The sequence below is a fragment of the Marmota monax genome, unplaced genomic scaffold, assembly GCF_021218885.2.
Source record: "Marmota monax isolate L192 unplaced genomic scaffold, Marmota_monax_Labrador192_F-V1.1 WCK01_AAM20220418_F8-fsc00047, whole genome shotgun sequence".
Taxonomy (NCBI): domain Eukaryota; kingdom Metazoa; phylum Chordata; class Mammalia; order Rodentia; family Sciuridae; genus Marmota; species Marmota monax.
In genome coordinates, this window is record NW_026692072.1 from 11,283,278 (window position 1) to 11,302,689 (window position 19,412).

General features: G+C 44.9%; 1 protein-coding gene across 29 annotated transcripts in view; it reads right to left on the minus strand.

The window, feature by feature from the left end:
• Window positions 1–50: 50 nt before the first annotated feature.
• Window positions 51–19,412, minus strand: part of Phf21a (PHD finger protein 21A) — a 189,923-nt gene continuing 170,561 nt past the window's right edge. For 25 of the 29 annotated variants that reach the window (XM_046456865.2, XM_058583609.1, XM_046456810.2 and 22 more), the window contains 8 exons: window positions 17,656–17,707; window positions 16,812–16,891; window positions 16,303–16,363; window positions 13,628–13,791; window positions 7,311–7,466; window positions 6,246–6,321; window positions 5,807–5,910; window positions 51–4,765 (listed from right to left, as the gene is read on the minus strand). In XM_046456865.2, the coding sequence (XP_046312821.1) occupies window positions 4,508–4,765; window positions 5,807–5,910; window positions 6,246–6,321; window positions 7,311–7,466; window positions 13,628–13,791; window positions 16,303–16,363; window positions 16,812–16,891; window positions 17,656–17,707 (951 nt within the window). In that variant the 3' untranslated portion in view covers window positions 51–4,507. Of the gene's footprint in view, window positions 4,766–5,806; window positions 5,911–6,245; window positions 6,322–7,310; window positions 7,467–13,627; window positions 13,792–13,862; window positions 13,886–16,302; window positions 16,364–16,811; window positions 16,892–17,655; window positions 17,708–19,412 lie in introns of all 29 variants that reach the window. The other 4 variants (XM_058583639.1, XM_058583641.1, XM_058583643.1 and 1 more) reach the window with 1 other exon arrangement.

A 19,412-nucleotide genomic window follows, 5' to 3' on the forward strand; every position in this document is an offset into this window, starting at 1 on the left:
GTTTGTGAGCCCTGCCCTTCCTTTACAAAACCAATACCATGAGGCTGAGAGACTTTATTTGGCTTTATTTAGTAAAATGTTAAAATAAATAAATACAAATTGATCAGCTGCTCTGTTTCCCCCCACCCCCTCAAAACAAAAATCAAACAAACAAAAACAAAAACTTTGAAGCACAAAACTCCAAATACAAGTTCTACCAAGACTGAAATCACAAAGGGCATGGACAAGAGACAGGATTGGGGTCTGGCTGGCTCTCCTCTGCGCCTGCGCTTGCTGACCTCTGGCCTGTCTGTCCCGCCCTGCCTGACTGCAGCTCACACTGGGCTGAGAGGCGGGGAGGCTGGAGAGAGGCATAGGGCTCAACAGCTGTGTGGAGTGGGGGTCCTCAGGGAGGAAGAGCCTTGGGAGAGGGGGTGCCAAGCGGAGTTTGTGAGCCCTGCCCTTCCTTTACAAGCCTGGCTCTCTGGTGGGGTAACCCCAGCTTCCTCCCCTTCCCCTGGTGGGAGGGCCCGTGGAGTCTTCCCAGGGGCCACCACTCCCTTCCTGGAGAGGAGCTGACAGGGGCACAGGGGGTAAGCCCGTGGGAATGGGGCTCCTGTTTGCTGCCAAGGGTGCTGGCTGAGGGGTGGGGTGCGGTCCAGTCACTTACACAGCCTCGCTGCCTCCATCCACAGAAGCCATGGGAGTGGAGAACCTAGGACCTGGAAAATGTGCCCTGGCCCTATCCATCCTGGCACCCCAGGAGCCTTCTGCCCCTGGGTGAAAGTCTCCTGAATTCAGCCCTTTAGATAAATAAGGACCACACCCAAGGAGGGAGAAAAGGTAAGAGACCACTTAAGAGTGTGTGAGCAGCGGCCTTAGTGATGAGAGCGCCCAAAGGGGCTCCGATGGCCCGAGAGAGGAAGCATCAGGGGTGGCGCAGAGGCAGCTAGCTGACCGTGTGGAGACTGAGGCATCTGGCAAGATGGCACTCTGGGGAGGCGCTGTGTGCCAAGTGCACCAGTTCATACTACCTCCTGCCTGGGCCAAGCAGCAGCAGGGAGAGGGGCAGGCCTGCAGGGAACTGGGCACCCAGAAGGTGCCCTCTGCAGGTGCCCTGGGCACATCGCAGGCTCCAGAGACAACCCTCACACAGGCACGGCCCTCCCAGGGCCCGTCCCTAGCTGAGTCCTCTGGTCAGGCACCACCAGCAGCTTGTCCCAAAGGGCCTGATAAGGAAGAACTTGGGGCTGGATGAGCTCACCAAGGCCAGACAAGACCCAGCAGGCTTCAGAAAGCAAAAGGACCTTCAGGCGCCAAGAATGCAAAAGGTGGGGAAGCAGCAGCACGACCTCACTGCCTCCAGGACTGCGGCTGGTCAGGGACAGGAAACCCCAGGCCAGAGCCCTCTGATGTGACTGTAAAGCTAGCTGGGCACTATGTGGATGTCAGAGCAGCTAAATCCTGGGCCAGGAGAAGCAGAGGAAGGAGGAGGAGGCAGAGCAGCTCAGATGGGGCTGGTATGTCCCAGGTGGTCACAGGCACCTCTGTCTGGGGGCCAGAGAGTAGTTCTTTCCTTGGCATGACTCTGAAGACCGAGTGACCAGACCCTTTCAGTTCAGCAGCATTTGGGAGTTTGAGACCAGAACGGAGGCTGTGGCAGGTTGCGATCTGGACTACACAGCTGACCCACTGAACTCCAGGAAAAAGCCACCTCCCAGCTTTAAGGTGAGGTCAGAAGGCAGGCGACACTGATCACAGCAGCAGGTAAAACACTGGTCAGTTCTTGGCCTGGCCCCTTGGCCTGTGATTCCTCAGGCAGCTCTCCTCAAAGCAAAGTTGATGATGACTTCCCAAGTGCTTTCCACAAAAGGAAATGGGCCTAGACAAGTCGAGTGGGAGAGCCGAGGCAGGGTGGATAGCCTACCGCTAGTCTCTGATCCTCCGCCAAGGATTCCTCCAACTAGTCCAGGCAGCTTCAAAGCTCCCTGACTAGACATAGCACCTTGGTTTCTGCATGAAAAGGGGGCTCTTCTCTGTTTCCCTCAACCAACCTGGCAGCCAAGGCCTGACCCTGAGACCTTGCAGTTGGACAGTTTCCTCTCCTGACACCCTGGAAAGATGAATGGAGTGGCTGGTATGGATGAGACTCAAATTCACTCTAAGAAGCATCTCTTCTCTGCTGCCCTTGCTTTCAGGATCTAACTCTGTCTCTCTGGGCCCAGCTAGGTGAGGGAGAAGTGAAAAGGGCCTTTTCTGCCACTCCTAGATTCCAGCATCACAAGGTCTGGGGTGGGCTCAGAAGAGACTGTTGCAGGGTCAGGGCAGAGCCTCTGCCTCTGTCCCTTCAGCTTGGGACACACCAGACACAAAGGTCTTCAGAAAAAGCATGCATACACAATTTCTCACTGGCATGATGAGAGAGATGATCTCAGTCTTTCAGAGAGCTGGTTTTCCAAGAAAGAGAGGACACAACAGGCCAAGCAAAGTGAGCACAGCGATTCTAGCCCAGGGTCACCCAGGAGGCTTGTGGGTGGGGGGAGTGGAGCAAACTGTCTGGTGCCTGGAGCCAGCAGGCAGAGGAAGTGGCTGGAGCTTCAGACCTCTCTTCAAAAGCAAGACAGACTTGAAGGCCATCGGGCTCTGTCTCAGAGACACATGCTCCCACAAGACATCTCCCTCCTCCTTTGTTCTCTCTAAGCACCAAGGGCTGATGCAGCCAGCCTGCACCCCTGTACCCTTCCTGAGGCCAGGGTACAGGGGTACCAAGGAGCCTCAATGGCCTTTCCCCTCAGAGGTGCCCCCCAGGCACTCGTAATGCTGGTGGCTGAAAGACTGAGAGCAGCACCAAAGGAAGAGGTCTTATTAGGCACCAGCCTGTGCTCTAGCGAAATCCGAGGAGACCATGGGAAGGGCCTACACCATGCACACTCCATCTGGGCTTCAGAAACAGGAGACAAGACCCTGCACCAGGAAGAGAGGACAGTCTTTTCTTAGAAGGGGAAGGGGGTGGGGAAAGCCCCACCCAGCCCTTCATGGAGACTGGCCACCAGTCTAGAGACACAAACACAGCAAAATGTCATAATGATCAGCAGGTTCTGTGCTAAAAAATTATAACTACACGGCGTTTCTCCAGTTCTGACACCTTTTTAATAGAAATCACTGTTTTTAGGAAACAAATAGCACTTTTGTAATTTTTTTTACAATGTTTCTTACCTTGATCTTAATTTAAGTAACACTAGGAAGACCTCAATATCTTTTATTTTCCTTTTTAATTTAAAAAAAAAGTTGTTGTTGTTTTCCCCAGATACAAAGATTTTTGCCCTTGCATAAAAAAACAGTGCCCGAATGATGACACAAGGACTCACACAGACTCACAGGACCTCACCGACACTATGGTTCCTATTCTACCATGCAAGGTCTCGACTACCCTTAATTGGACTGTCAGCCTGAAAAACAGCTTTTCTATTCCTTATTTTAGTTTTTGTTACAAAAAAAGTAAAATAAACAACAAAATAAAACTTTGTTTAAAGGAAAAAAAGAACAAAAATTTAAAAAAAATTAAAAAAAAAGAGGAAAGAAATGTCTCCATTCGATTCTCACACCTGGGTCGAGTGCTGCTTCACTCAGGATCTGCTCTTCTCATAAATATAGAAAAGGGATGGAGCTTGTTTTCAAGTAAAATCACTGATTCACCTTTTTTTCTTTGCTGGACCACACACACACCCTTCTTCCCTGCCTTGGGCAAGGTCAGCATGCCCCTGGCTGGGCTTGCCTTGGTCTCCAGAGGGACTGAGGGGGTCGCCCATGGGATGTGGATGCACCAGAGAGGGAGGAGGGAGTGGGGGTGGGGAGCGAAGGAGCGGGCTGGGAGGGGAGCCAGTGGCTGCTGGGCGTCCATGCGTCTCTCCTTCACTAGCCCCCCAGACAATGTTAAATACTGCTAATCTGATATACTTTCCCACCCCTTGCTCCCTCCCGGCCCCTCCCCCTTCCCTTCTCTGGGCACTGGGTTGATTAAATCTCGATTTCCATTTTTTTGGTTTGATAGTAGTGAAAGTTTAGAAACAGGAAAGCCCACACACTCTTTGGACTTGTCTTCTCTACCTAGACAAACGGCTCGGCAAATAAGGATCTGAAACCTGCTCTCCTCCCTCCGCCCATCCCTGCTCCCCACCCAACAAAACAAAAACAAACCCATCGTGGCTGTGGAGGCTGCTGCAGGCACACACTGGTGTATAATAGAGAGAGTAAATATATTATTTCACTTGGCATGGTGCTGGCAAAGAACCTCCAGCTGGCACTATTTCATGTAACGTGGTCCAATCTTCGCGTGTACACACAGAATAAGAAGGATCAATTGGCAAACTCGGGTGCCACCTGGCACAAGCATCTTCCCTCTCTCTGGAACCAAAGAACCAAAAGAATCCTGTACTTTCCAGAAGAAATCCGGCTTTGCTTTTCTAGAGTCTTCAGTGTTGTTTTTCTCCTTGCCGCCGGGATCCCGTGGCTTCTCGTGAGGGCTCTGTTATTTAGTCTCTTCCCCCTGGCTACAGTTCGCTGTGCAGCTCTGGGAGGAGGGGGAAGGGGCCGGTGTGGAGGTGGTGGCGCTGGCAGGGGGGGTGCAGTCCGGGCCATTGGAGATGGCCCCCACAGCGGCCTCAGAGTCCACAGGTCTGGAGAGGTCGATGCCGTGGATGAGGCGGATCAGCTGTTTTACCTTCTCCAGGGAGCTGTGCATCTCCTTCTGCCGGGCGAGGATGGCGTTCTTCATTTCCATGCATTTCTGCAGCAAATGAGAACAGGGGGCACTGAGCATCTTGCTTTTCTAAGGGGTCTAGAAGCCCCAGAAGGGGGAAGCCTGCCCAATAAAAGAACCCCTGGGACTGTTGTGTAGCCCCTAGAACTTGTTCTGTTCTACCTGGTGTGGGCAGCGGCTGCCTACGGAGAGGTGGGCGAGAGGTGGACAGGCGAGTGGGCTGAATGCCAGCATCCACTCGATAGGAGCCTTAACTAGACTTCACTCCCACCATGACACTATGAAATCAAAGTCATAAAAAAATTTCCCACAGCTGCTGTAAAGCTGGCCTGGGCAGGTGTTGGTGGCCTTTGTCATGCTGAGGGTGGCCTTCAGGACCGGGCTGAGCTCTCTAGGGTAGAAAACAAGACAGTGTTGTGTGGTTCACGTAGAGGGCCTATGGAGCATCGCCTAGTCAGTAAGAGTTTAGAGACACACTGGTGCTGTTTAGGCGCACCCGAGGCCCAAGGACTAGGACCATTAGGACTCCTCCTTGCGTACTTAGGGATTTGTAGTCTTTCTCCCTTTAGTCCTTGGCCTTCCCCAATGCTGGCTTCTGCTGTAGGCAGGGAAAGAGGTATTGAACCTGACGCCACAGGTAGGTACTGTGGTATGAATGGTGTGGAAGAGGGAGTGAGTGAAGGGCCAGCTGAGGTGACCAGCAGGAGTCACATGGAGGGTCAGGTGAGGCTCTACCCTCCTTCCCCTCACTGTCAGAAGCATGCAGGGTGGTGGCGCTACTGTCATAGTTGCTGCTACTTATTCCTTCAGCATGGAGACTGAAAAATCCTCGCAGGTTAAAATTCAAGAGGACGCTCCAGGGCCAGGCTGGGCACCGCAGGCCAGCTGGCCGCCCAGGCCCAGGGCTGAGCTCTAACTGGAAGACCAGCTTCACTTCACACCTGCAGAGTTAATCACGTTAACAAACGGAAGGACCTGAACCAGCCCTTGGGTCCAAGTGTCCTGTCAGGTACACGGAAGGGTCCACACCTGTGCATCTGAGTCACTGCTGGCAGGAGGGGGACTTACACTTATAGAATTGCTGAGTTGTTTCACCTTCTGCTCTAATTGTTCTCGTTCTTGTTTTAAATCTGAACTCCATTTAAGTAATTTCTGTTTCTCTTCTTCTTTAGCTGAGAAAAAAATAAATAGAAACAATGAACACTTTATAATAATGAACTCTTTGAAAAGGCCACTGGGCTCAGAGCTTGCTGAAGAAGATATTTTCCCCAAAGTGCCCCCTAGTCTCACAGCTAGAGCACACTACCTGCCCACCTGGACTTTTCCTTGTTCTACGTCCAGGAGGGCTAAGAAGGTTATCTGTGGCATCATACTTTGCACTTTCCACTTCATTTAATAAAAGGTTTTCATATTTAATTTTACTTGAGAAAACAAACAAAAAGTACTGCCTCCCACCTTCTTTAAAGAAGGTGGGCCTTACCAAACAAGGAGTATGAGTAAACTTTACCTGCTTTGTAGGCAATATAGGAATGGACAATTGCTAAAGTTCCGGGCCACGGAATTGCTTCTTCCTTCTTCAGCATCTGAAAAGAATTTAAGAGTCTTACCTTGAGAAGGAGACAGAAATACACATCCTCCAGGTAAACGCACACAATAGGGTCTGTGGCTACTGGCAGACAAAATCCAGGAAGGATTTACAGAAGCACTGTTGCAAAACCCTGGTCTAGAGTTTCTGGACTATGAAGTTCCGAAGTTAGCTTTGCAGAATGAGGCTTGAAGGTGGCAAGAGCCAACATACATGCGCCTAGGCTTTAGGAGGAGGCTGGCACTTGGCTGAGCATTCTTTTCACATGAGCCAAAATGATCCCACCTCACTCTCAACAGCTGGGACACCAGCATAAAAGCTGTTCATGAGCATGGCAGCCGTCAAGGGGGTTTGTTCTAGATCTGATGTGGGCTGCCTTTTTCAATTTTATACATCCCTCAAAGACATCTTGACTAAGGACATTAAATATTGGTTCCAAGTACTCAAGTATAATCTAGACCCTGTGTAGAAGATTATCAGAGGGTCACAAAGGCAGAGAGGGTGGCTCCTCTATGCTGCAAACAGTGGGACAAGAGCCAAGAGTAAAGCTAGAACCTCCCAAATCAGGGTTTTCAGAAGAACTGAGCAGAATCCTGATGCATTCTGGGCTTGTTTATTATTTATAACTTCCTTACTACCAAAAGACTCAAGATGGCTTATAATAATTTTTTTTTTAATAAAGACATAAAGATGCCTGAGAAAATGAGACCAGGAAGAAAACAAGGGAAGGAAGAGACTAGGTCAGTTACTAGTATGTGTGCCTGTGAAGTCTGCAATAACAAGACAGCACTTTACAGTGAGTTCTCTAAGGCTGATGACAACAGAGTTTAGGATGGAGAACCTCTGAGGAAATGAGGTGTCTCCTGAGCGCTGTGCCATGAAATGGGGAGGAGTAACCAGCAGAAAGAAGAGAACCCTGTTACTAGGATTAGAGGGGAAAGGCATTCCCGACGGCACCGTCCTCTCCCCTTGGCCCTGAACTGTTACCTGGTCCTGACATCTTGGACAGATCCACATGCCCTTGGGAATTGTTTTCAGAGGTGGGTCTAAGCAGTCCAGGTGATACACACGGGAACATGTGTCGCACATCAGCAACTGGCCACTTTTTCTGCAAACACTGCAAAAATCCTCATGGATATCACCCTATGAAATTGAGAGGAAAGGTAAGAAAAAGGACAAAAAAGGTAAATTTTTCATGTTAACATGTACTCTCTGGATGCATATCAATGTCTTAGGACAAGGTGTTGACACAGCACAGCGCCTGCCCCTCCAACACTTTAGTGCTTAAGAAAAGTCGGAACTGCCAATGGTATAAGTCTGCAACCGCTCCACATGGCTGAGGTTCCCTAGGTGGGGACAGTATTCTCAATTTTAGAAATTAGAGTTTACAGGAAGTTCTGTAGTTGGCTAGGCCAAAATTGTAAGTGACAGCTCAGCATTGAGTCCAGGAACCCACAAGTCAGAAATTTTACAGGCACTGAAATCCAATCACCAAAGTGTCTCACAATATGATACAAACAATCTCAATTACCTACCATTTTGGCAAGAAGGATTGGGAAAGAGACAAGAAATTTTTACTGAACTCCTAGATTATTCAGGAGGAGAATATAGTAAAAGTCCAAATGGGAAAAGACTGAGTCATGAGTAAATTAAACTCATCAGCTTCCTAATATGAAGAATTTAAGAAGCGAAAGCAATGATTGACCACATTCTCAATCAATCTCTCTCTCTCTCTCTCTCTCTCTCTCTCTCTCTCTCTCTCTCTCTCTCCCTCCCTCCCTCCCTCCCTCCGGTACTGGAGTGCTTTACCACTGAACTATATACCCAAACCTTTTCATTTTTTATCCTGAGACAGGATTTTGCCAAGTTGCTGAGGCTGGCCTTGAACTTGCAATCTTCCTCCCTTAGCCTCCTGAGTAGCTGCAATTATAGGTGTGCACCACAGTGCCCAGCTTGACCCTGCTCCCTTAAAAGCCAGTATTTTGCATTCGCTATTCAATGGACCATTCTATTGTGGGAGTCTTTATTCCTCCCTATAAAATACTTCACCAGATGGAAAAAGACAAGCAGCCCTAGTCCTCTCTGGCCCTTCATTGTGACAGTTTTAGTACTCAGGAGAGTCTGCTGGAGCAGAAGGCACCATCAGAAAAGCAGCAGATCTATTTAAAATTTGAAGAGGAGAACACGGGGAGAGAAAAAGAGAGTTCTTAAAGAGGTGTTCTTCAGCAAGCCAATGCTCAGCCTGTTCTCTGGACAGGATTAATGCTACTGATAATTGGAATGCCAGGGAATGGAAAACTGAAGGGCCAAGGCAGAGGTTACTCAGCAAGTTAGTACCGCTTTAAGATTTCTTGGCTATTCTGCTAAGGCATAAATACAGAACTTTTGTACAGGAAGCAATGATACAGAGAACAATGCCTAGTCCCTCCTTTTATGATCTAACCTGTCCATCACCACACCATCGAAGGAATGCATCTTCACGGACCTACCATTTAGGACACTTTCTCTGTAATTCACTAGGGTTATCTGGTAGCCCAGGAAAACGTTATAATATATACCATAGTGTAGTCAGATTTTATTCTTTCTTAATAAGAAAAAGGTTACCTCTGGGCAGTAAGAAAGATACTTAGTACCTGTGCAAAAATATTATATGAGGCGTGCAGCCTGAGTTTAAGTGTGACCCTGGGAAGGTCACTGTGGGTCTCCAAGCTGAGCTTGGCCATCACCATGCTGAACATTGTCAGTTGTTGTACCCATTTGAAGACAGCCCTGGCTCTCTCTTGCATTGACATTTAAACACTTTTCCCATTTTACTCTGGGCCCCCACAGAAGCTGCACCCATGGGTTAACCATGATTTTCTTCCTTCATTTCTAATATCAGGCCGAGGGGTGTTTTTCTCCTCTGGAAAGTTCATTTTTCTTGACCTTTGGCCCCAGTTGTAAGTCTGCATCTTTATGAAATCCATAACAAATGTATGCAGAATGAGGTGGTGCACTCTTGTAATCCCAGCGACTAGGGAGGCTGAGACAGGAGAATTCCAAGTTTGGGGTCACTTCAGGCAATTTATTGGGACCCTGTCTTAAAATAAATTTAAAAAGGGTTAGGGATGTAGCTCAGTGTTAGTGTGCTTGCCTAGCATGTGTGAGGCTCTGGAGAGAGTCACTCAAAAGTTTTTAAAAAGACTGCTTTACATGAACCATAGATAAAATTATCAGTGGTGAAGTGAGATAAACTGGACATCCTACTCAGGGGGACTTGTTAGGGAAATGGAGTTCTGCCCACTCTTCTTTGCTCCTGAGTAAGGAGAATACCACAAAGTAGAAGGCAGAGAGTACAGAAAATAAAAGTTTCTTTCAAGCTTCTAAAGAAAGATAATTTCCTATCTTATTTACATATCCTAAAGCAGTAGTTCTTTATATTTTTGGTGTCAGGATTCCTTTATACTCTAAAATCACTGAGAACCCCAGAGAGCTTTAGGTTATGTGAATTATATTTACTGATATTATTGTACTAGAAGCTTTAAAATGTTTAACTTTGAAATAATTTCAGAATCACAGAAAGTTAGAAAAACAATATATTGAAAAATTCAAAAGCTCAAGAATTCACAAGTATGTACTCTATTGGCTGTTACATCATATATTGTACAGTATCTGTAAAACTTCACTGTGCAGGACTGAGAAAATAAGAGAAGAAATGGCAAGTGTTGTTTCAGTAGCATAAAGAAAATAAGTTTTTGGTTTCATAAGCCCCTGAAAGAGGGACCCTAGACAACACTTTGAGAACTGCTATCCAGTATAAATTAATGTAAATGCCAAGGCACTAAAACAACACAGAGTAAGTTCTTCGCCTGAAGAGAGTGGTGAAGTCCCAGGAAGGCACTGTCCTGGGGTCAAAAGGCTCAGCTTTGGTGACTGATCAAATTTACCATAACCAAAAAGCAGGCTGAAAGATAACTGACTCACGATTCTTTGCTGGGAACTGAGGACATGTTTTCAGGAAACATGCTGTCTCTATCAACTTCATTGAGTGCTAAAAAATTTTATAATTATGTCAACATATCTTCCTTCTCATAAAATGATGATAGCAGCAACAAGGTACATCCTGAGGATTAGTGTCTGGCTGGGTCTTGTATTACTAAGTCCTTCTAGATGGTTATTGATCCCCAGGAAATGCTTGCCTCTCAACCGTTATTGTTTAATTAATGTTGTTGAGGCTCACGCTACCCAGCAGCAAACACACAGAACCCTGTGTGTTGATTTTGATCACTGCTGCTGTGGGGATACTGTAAAAGCAGAAGTCAATTATCTTTTTTATTTTTTTTTTAATCTATTCCACTGGGTTTAACTTAGGAAGTAGTGAACATATTTAGTGGTTTTAGAAAAGCTTTATTTTACTTTTAGATTTCTGAAAAGAACAATGTTTGCATTTTAAGATGAAACCTGGCAGAAGGTTTTTAGTTTGTGATTTGACCTAAGTGTATCCTTTGGGTCTAGTCTCTCAAAGAAAACCATGAATGCTCTCAACCAAACAACCCAATCTAGCATTTGTGCACCAACCCAGAGGGAAGGCTACACCAAGAAGCCAACGAGCTGGTGGTCCCTTTGGCAGTACTTTGAGGAAGAGCTGGGATAAACTTTGGTGCCAGAAAATGCGGTTTCTGGCAGGGACTCTTGGTACTCATTAATAGGACGGTTAGAAAATCTGTATCAATTACTAATGCCGATAGTGCTGCATGAAATGCTCAGCCTTATGCAGGGAAGGGAATGTGTCAGAAAACAGAACTCCCTAAGTCCCCAGTTCTCCAAGGACAACACTTAGTTTGTCAATCCTGGAATTTTAACTCAGAATGTTTCACATACTACTCTCTTGGAGAGGGGTGTGCCATTAGTAAGTTCTGAAACCTTCATGTCCAAAGAACATGTTGAACGTGGTCAACAACAGTCTGTAATTTACAAAAGTACTGTACACATACAAAATTAAATTCTTGGCTTTTCTCCTTAAACCTGTTCCTCTCATCATCTTCAGTAAATGGTAGCTCCAGCCTTCTAGTTGGATGCATCTTGACTATTCCGTTTTGCTCACACCCCACATTCAATCCTGCTGGCTCTTCAGCACCTCTGCAGACTTGGTCACCTTTCTCCATCTCTACATACACCATGCTACCAGGCCAAGCCACCACCATCATCTCTCTCCTAGAGGACTGCAAGGGCCACCTAACTGGTCTTCCTATTCCAACTCATTCTCCCCAGAGTCCCTTCTCCTTATCTTAAGACATAACACTCCTTCTAACAATCAAAGCTAATTTTACAAATACCTTAAAAAACAGTAAATGTAGGCAAGAACCATCAAAGGATGCTAAAGTCATTGGGAACAGTTTGTTGGTTACCTGGATGTTTACTATTTATATAGACTCAAGGCTATTTCCACCAGAAGGAAAGGGACATTTACAAGTAAAAAATTTAATAAAACTATCTCAGGCGAGGAAAGTTAACATCACCAATAACAGGACAGGTTGACAATATGTGCCTCCATTGTGATGCACTGAGAAGGACCCATCATCACTTAGTCTTCCTGAAAAAATGTATACCTTCAATCTATAAAGGGATTAGATTATCCAAATGGAGAAACACTCTACATAGCAACTGGCGTATCTTTCAAAAAATTCTGATGTTAATGAAAGACAAAGAAAGACTAAAAACCTGTCAGAATCAAGGAGACTGAGGAGATAATACCCTTTCTATAAATGAAAGGAATAATGTTGGATTGGACCTGGAGCAAAAAAAAAAAGGTATGAAGGCAATTATTGGGACATTTAGAGAAATCTGAATACGAAATATATATGTACACTAAAGTTTTCATCGATGTTAAATTCCTTTAATTTAATAAATACATCATGGCCACGTAACAGACCACCTTTGTTCTTAGGAGATATTCACTGAAATATATCTTTTGAGGTGAAGACAGTCTGTCACTTCTAGACCAGCTCAGCAAAAACAGTATGAGAGAGAGAGAGAGAGAGAGAGAGAGAGAGAGAGAGAGAGAGAGAGAAACAAATGTGGCAAAATGTTAACAATCGGTGGTGAATCTATGTGAATGGTATATATTTTGCTCCTTGTACCATTATTGCAGATTTTCTGTAGATATAAGATTTTTCAAAATCAAAACACATATATGGGCTGGGGCTAGGGCTCAGTGGTAGAGCACTTCCCTACCATGTGTGAGACACTGGGTTTGATTCTCAGCACCACATATAAATAAAATAATAATAATAATAAAGGTCCATCAACAACCAAAAATATTTAAAAAATATATATAGTAATTGAAAAATTACATCGTGCCTCTACTTAAGCCCCTCCAATGGGCTCCCATCTTACTTAGATAACGGGTCTCACTGCCCGCTGCTCTGGCTCTCTTGCTCTGCTCCTAATGTCCTTCATGGTAGTCTTTCAATATGCCACTCACAGACCTCCTCAGGGATTTTGCACTGTTGCTTGCTGGGCATGGAATGGCCTTCCCCAGTTCTCCCATGGATCCCTTCTTCACATCCTGTCAGAGAGGCTTTGCTCACTACTCTTTGTAAGACAGTAACTTCCTGCCATTACGCCAATACCTCCATCTGTTCCATTTTTCCTGGCACACCTATTTCTACCTGACAGATCATGTATTTGTCTTCTTGCCATCTACTTCTTTCCTTGGCACATGAACTCCTTGACGAGGTAGATGGGTTTGCTCCTTACTGTGTCCCCAGCCTCAAGAACAGTGTTTGCTGGACAGTTAAGTATCTGTTGAGTGAATTCACTGCTTTATAAATGCTCATTTAAAACGTCAGAATGCTAGTTCATGCTCCAGAAGTTCTTGGTAAAGAGCCACTAAGTGTCCGACACTTTTTCAGGAATCTGTTTCTGGATAACTCTCCACTTGTGGAATTGTGCTCAAAGCAGGAAACAAGGGCTGCTAGGGGGACATGTTTTATTCATGTTCCCTACCCTGAACACACTGATAGAAACCTGTCTAGTTCTTAACTAGATGAACTGATTCTTCCACCCTGCCCTTTTCTGAGCAGATCAAATCCAGACTCTGAAAACCCTGAGTCCCCGCATGCTATGTTAACCTGAATCTCAAGGACACGGAAAGCCTGGGACCCCAGAAGCAAGGTGCCTGATATGACATGCAGGGTATCCTGCAGGGTGTTCTGCTGTTCCAGGGGTAGTCAAGAAGCTGCAAGTGGCAAGGAGACAACACAGGACAATGGTTTTCCCATGTGAGCTCTCAAAAAGAGAGTGCGATTCCCCAAGTTACTTACGTCTGTGGAGGTGGGGCTGGGCAGGGACACAGGCTGCACAGGTGCAGGGAAAGTGAATGTGGTCTCTGTCTTTTCACTTTCAGGGGAGTCGGGATGACTGGATGGGGGGGATGTTGGGGTAAGGGCTCCAAACCCCAGCACTGCATTGTATTTTGGAGGACGACCTATATACCAAGAGAAGGGAACAAAAGGGGAAACGGGGAGGGAAAGAGAAGGGGAAAATGATCTTACATACCTTTGGCCAGTGTTCCTCATTGGCTAGCATGGAAAAGGAAGTGAGGTAGCGACAGAAGGTTAATACAACAGTCCCAAAGGAAGGAAGAGAAGCAAAGACTTAAACGTCATTAGAAACAACTACAAGAACCCCAAAGGGAAGGAAAAGAGGGCCTGGGAGAGTAACAGGAGGTGCTGGCTTATGGAAGAAGACCTCATCCTGGGCAGAATATGGTGACATTCCTAGACTCACTGTTTGAGATCTCTAGTGCAGAAACCAAGATGTCCAATGGGAGCCAAGGCACGGAATGGGGTTTTATTTTGCATGCTTTTTGCATATTGTTCTTTAAGGTTTCTCTGCAATTATCGTTCTTACAATAATAGTAATGGTTCTAAAGTTCCCACAAACAGACTTATTTAGCATTTTTACTTTTCTATTTCTTTCCTGTCTACATTTTGGTTGTTTTACTGCTGGTGAAGGTGGAGAAGGAAAGACAAAGCAAGGAGACAAAATTCGAAAATAGTTGTATTTTCACCCCTTGCTGTTAGAACTATTCAGAGAGAGGTTCTGGGAGCATCTGGAACCTACAAGTAACAAGAGGCTTTGGGCTTAATGGTGAATTTAGGCATTCATGGATCTCTCCCCAACAGATTGAGACTATCTCCTTGGTTATGTCACAAACATTCTGGTGATCTACACATCTAAGAAATGGGGCTGTTCTAAAGTCCCATAAAAGACCATCACCAGCACTCTTAAAGAACTGATTTGAGGCAGAGCACTTTGAATTAAACCTTATACTACAAGGCATCTATGAAGGAGCACTAGGGGTGCAGGAAGTCTACTGAAGCCACTCTCATCTTACCACATATCAAAGTCAGGGCCCTTGGTCTTCTAAGAGCCAGGACCATAGCTTCTAAGCTGTGAGTGATCATAAGCCCAGCACACCAAAGAGGGAAAAACCCAAAAAACAAAAACCAGCCAGAGAGGCCCAGAACTGCTTATCAGCACTGGTGAACAGCGCATGTGGAATCATGACTTTACCCCCAGTTACAGATTATACTAGCATTGTGCAAAGAGTCACGATTCTGTCAGACATTATACCAATATTCCCTGTGCTAAACTGGCAATGTCCACAGTTCAGACACAGATCTGCCAGTCTGTCTTTTCTAGGGTACTTAGGAGAGGAAGTGAAGACGCATGCTCTTTGTTTACCCATGGAAGGCACATCCTATGTATTGTGAATATAGGCTTTTATCCTCTGACCTTGGCAAGAGGTGCCAAGGTCTTTCTGGCTCATTTAATTCCTATACTCTAAGCAGATACTGCCCACCAGCAGACCAATTAACTGTGACCTCTGGCAGGGGAGGGGAGTTCTTTCTGAGAACTGTGTCAGAGGTCACTAAAAAAATAGTTGAACACAAAACAACAAAAAATAACTTACTAGCATTGGTTACTGTGGCCAGGAATCAATCTAAAGTGCAGTGACTTAGGATTTCCCACCTAAATATTTTAGTAACTTGAAGGACAGGACTGATAAAATATTGGAATGGGTCACTAAGGGTCAGTATCTCTCTTCTGGAGGAGGAGGAAGTAACGCTATAGTTGTAGTCCTTCTTAAGGCAGAAAAAGGGTCGAGATGACCTCCTCAGCTTCCTAGAGCTGTGTGTCAGTGTGTACACACGCAAAAATTAGTATGCTAGGCCACTCTCTCTGCAACCTTTCTAGCCTGGAACTATAATTCAGGGGTACATTACCATGTGGAGAAAGGGACCTTGGGATGTATTACTGACATCAAAGAACAATTTCAGTACCTTGTTTATGAGCTCAGACGTGAGCTATTAAGACCTATTTAGACCTGCACAGTAAGAGCTATTGCCGCTGCTATTTTTCTGCCCTATGACTAAGGTAGAACGCTCATGGGGGTCTGAAAGGTGGGAACAGAGCTCCTCAGGAGTTTCTGCTTTAGGGAGTCTGTTTTGATAGTGGCTTTTTCTTCTTTAAGTGGAGATACCTCTTTTTAAAGATTCTATGTTCTCTCCTTCCTGGAAAGTCTGTAGTTCACGTTCTAGCCTTACTGGAAGCAGGGTGACTGAGACACTCACTATGAAGAACACCTTGGCAACAGTAGGGCTCTGCTCTTCTTAATGATGCTCAACGCTCCCTTTCACATGGTGTTCTGTTCACTGCTATTCCTGGGCAGCCTGTAGGCTTGGGGCAGAAATGCTGCATTAAGCCATTCACCTGAGTCAGCTTTGCCAGACCCAGAAAAGTCAGCTTTTGATTCCGCACATACAATTCTGAAAAGAAATCTCATTCTCTGTTCCTCCTGTTCTCAGAGAACCACAACAAACTATTTTCAAGGGACAGAGGGGTCAGGTTCTAGGAGGGAGAAGGGAGGGAAAAGAAACACAACACAGAAAGCAAAAGCAACAGCAAGGTGGAGACTGAAAAATGCACTCACCTCTCTTCCGGGTCCCAGGATGCATTGTGCTGTTTAGGTATGTGACTGCACTCTTCTTACGCTTTGGGAATTGAAGAAGGAAAGGTGACTGGCTGAGCAGCCTGGTTATTACTGAAGACATGCATACATGCCTGTCACACGCTAACTAGTTAGCACCAATCATCCCCAAAATCTCAGTGTAATGGGTTTTATTATGAGAACTTGGTCCTCAGAAAATATGCCAGAGTTCGGCTTGTTTCAGATGATAGTTGTGGTAAAGAAAGGACAAATTAAAATTTTCAGGCAGGTTTGTATTTGCTCAAAATTAGGTGGGGGGGAACCCCTAAGGGGTAAGCAGTGAATAATAAAAATGAAATAATGTGATGAGCCAGAGTAAAACCATCATTTCACTGAGCTGGCCAAGTACAAGGTGCTGCTTGCTCTTAAGCAGGTTTTCAGATGGGAGGTGCTGAACAAGTCCCAGATAAAACTGGAACTTTAAGGAAAAGGCCAAAGCAGGGCAGGAGTACCTCTGGTTCAAAGACTGCTCCACTGTATACTGGATTTGCTGTTGTTCTTCTTTTTCGCTCTTGCCTCTTGCTTTGGATTTCTTGGGAAAAGAAAAGGCTTGGATTAGAAGACAGGTATGGGAAATCTAAAAAACTGAACTTGGTTGTTTATCTATTGGTTTTTCCTGTAACAAATCAAGAATGGGGCGAGTCTCCATTTCACTAGAGCCCCCACAGAGGCAAGCCCACTATTAGAAGCAAACATGTAGGATCACCTGCTCTCCTCTCTCAGAAAGCAAGACTGCACTGTCCCACAGCATGGCTCTGGGACTGGGAGCACACAGTATACCACACTTAACAAATAAACTGTCCTGATTTATTTTTAGACTGCTGTGCACATAGGTCTGGATGAGCTTTTTCCATAAACTTATACTGAGAAACCAAAATTCACCATTCTTTAATCAATCATTCTTGAATCAAATAACCAAGACAGGCATAGCTTTGTAAGGCTTTAAGATTCTGATAACACAAAGTAATTGGAAAATACAGACAAGGACTTGTTAGAAGAACACTTGCTACTTTACTGTCAAAATGAAAGTGCATCCCCCACACTGATCAGAAGTCACCTAATTTAGGCAGCTTGGGGAGGTTTCCCAGGACCACAGTGTGGATGACGCTAGGAAGGGGAGGCCCTAAACATTAGATGGAGGGGAGGCAATGTTTTCTCTAAAGGAAATGAAGTCCATATGGTTGAATCATACTCTACTTGTGTTCTAATTTTCTATCCTAGGAATTCAAACACCACTTTCAGGGACAAAGCTGTGGGCCAGAAAGAAGGCAGTGCCAAGAATATCTTTTCTCTTACCTTCTAGATGGTCATGTGTTACCAACCCTAGAGACACCATGAAGGCAAGTTTCTGTGCCAGAGAAACAAAAGAAGAATATACTTCAGTCTGGGTTCTCACAAAGCCAACTGCTGGTTCCTAGTTAGACACCAGGGAAAGCCCAGTGGGCTGGTTGCTTGATGGAGGCTGGGTTCAGAGGAACCAAGAGCAAACATCTGCCACTCCGGGAAGCACTGGAGCCACTCTAGAGGCATTCTGGTCTAACAGGCCAAAAAGGAAGGAGAGGGGTCTACATCTTCCACTTGCTCAGTGTCACAAATCTGCATCTTGAGTAATCCAAGTTTTTGTCAGAAAAATATTCTTAAAAGGAAGAGAATTTTATATTCAAAAACACACAAAGAATTTGAAGAGTATTCCATGAAACAGGCTCCAAATTTCAAGTACTTCACTTGTCAGGATTAGTTGGGGTTTTTAACATTTTTTACTGCCACTAATTAGACAATGCTACCACAAAGCTAAAATGATTTTCAAGAATTACAGCAGTTTCTGCTTTATACTGTTATTTATTTATTCATTTACTTATTTTGATGTCCCGGTACTCTGGGACTAAACCCAGGGGCACTTAACCACTAAGCCACATCTCCAGCCCTTTTTAAAATATATTTTATTTTGAGACAGGGTTGCCAAGTTGCTTAGGCCTACTAAGTTGCTGAGACTGGCGCTGAACTCATGATCTTCCTGTCTCAGCCTCCTGAGCTGCTGGAATCACAGGCATGTGCCACCTGGCTGATACTAAAATTTTTAAATCAAACATAGATCTAAAAATCATGGAGCAATTTCTCTCTGAAGACCACTATATTAGGGCTCCAACAGAAACAAGGATGATTAGACTACTAATCTGACTGCAGGTTCCTAGTTAGACACGAGGGAAAGGCCAGTGGGCTGGTTGCTTGACGGAGGCTGGGTTCAGAGGAATCAGGAGCCACAAAAACGGAATGTTAAGACACTTCAAGCTATAGAAAGCAACAGATTTATTTAAAAAAATGTAGTTATAGATAAACAGTATACCTTTATTTTATTTGTTTTTTTAAATATCTTTATTTTATTTATTTATTTTTATGTGGTGCTGATAATCAAACCCAGGGCCTCACACATGCTAGGTGAGTGTTCTATCACTGAGCCACAGCCACAGCCCCTTATTTATTTATTTTTATATGGTGCTAAGGATTAAACCCAGGGCCTCAATGTGTTAGGCAAGTGCTCTGCCACTGAGATACAGCTCCAGCTCTAATAGATTGATTTTTATTCTTCTCTTTGGTTGTTTGTGGTCTGAAAAGTATGACTTTAAAAACCACTACATGTGTTTTCTGAATATATCAAATAATACATCATCAATTTTTTTCTCTGATGAAAAAAGAACATCATTAATTGTTAGCAGACAAGCTCCTATAGAGTTTTTTTTTTTTTAAGTTGCAGATGGACACAATGCCTTTATTTATTTATTTTAATGTGATATTGAGGACCGAACTCAGTGCCTTACACATGCTAGGCAAGTGCTCTACCACTGAGTCACAACCTCAGCCCCTCCTATAGAATTATTAATACGATGGTTTGGTCTTTAAATATCTTGACCTCTTTTTCTCAGCTTTAAATATTATGATACTTTGTCTGAAGTGAGAGGTTCAAACTATTCAAGATGCATTCCTTGAGAACAGAGGAATGTGTTTACAGGTATCTTTAGAGTCCTGAAAAAAATGTTCTAATTTTACTTCCCACT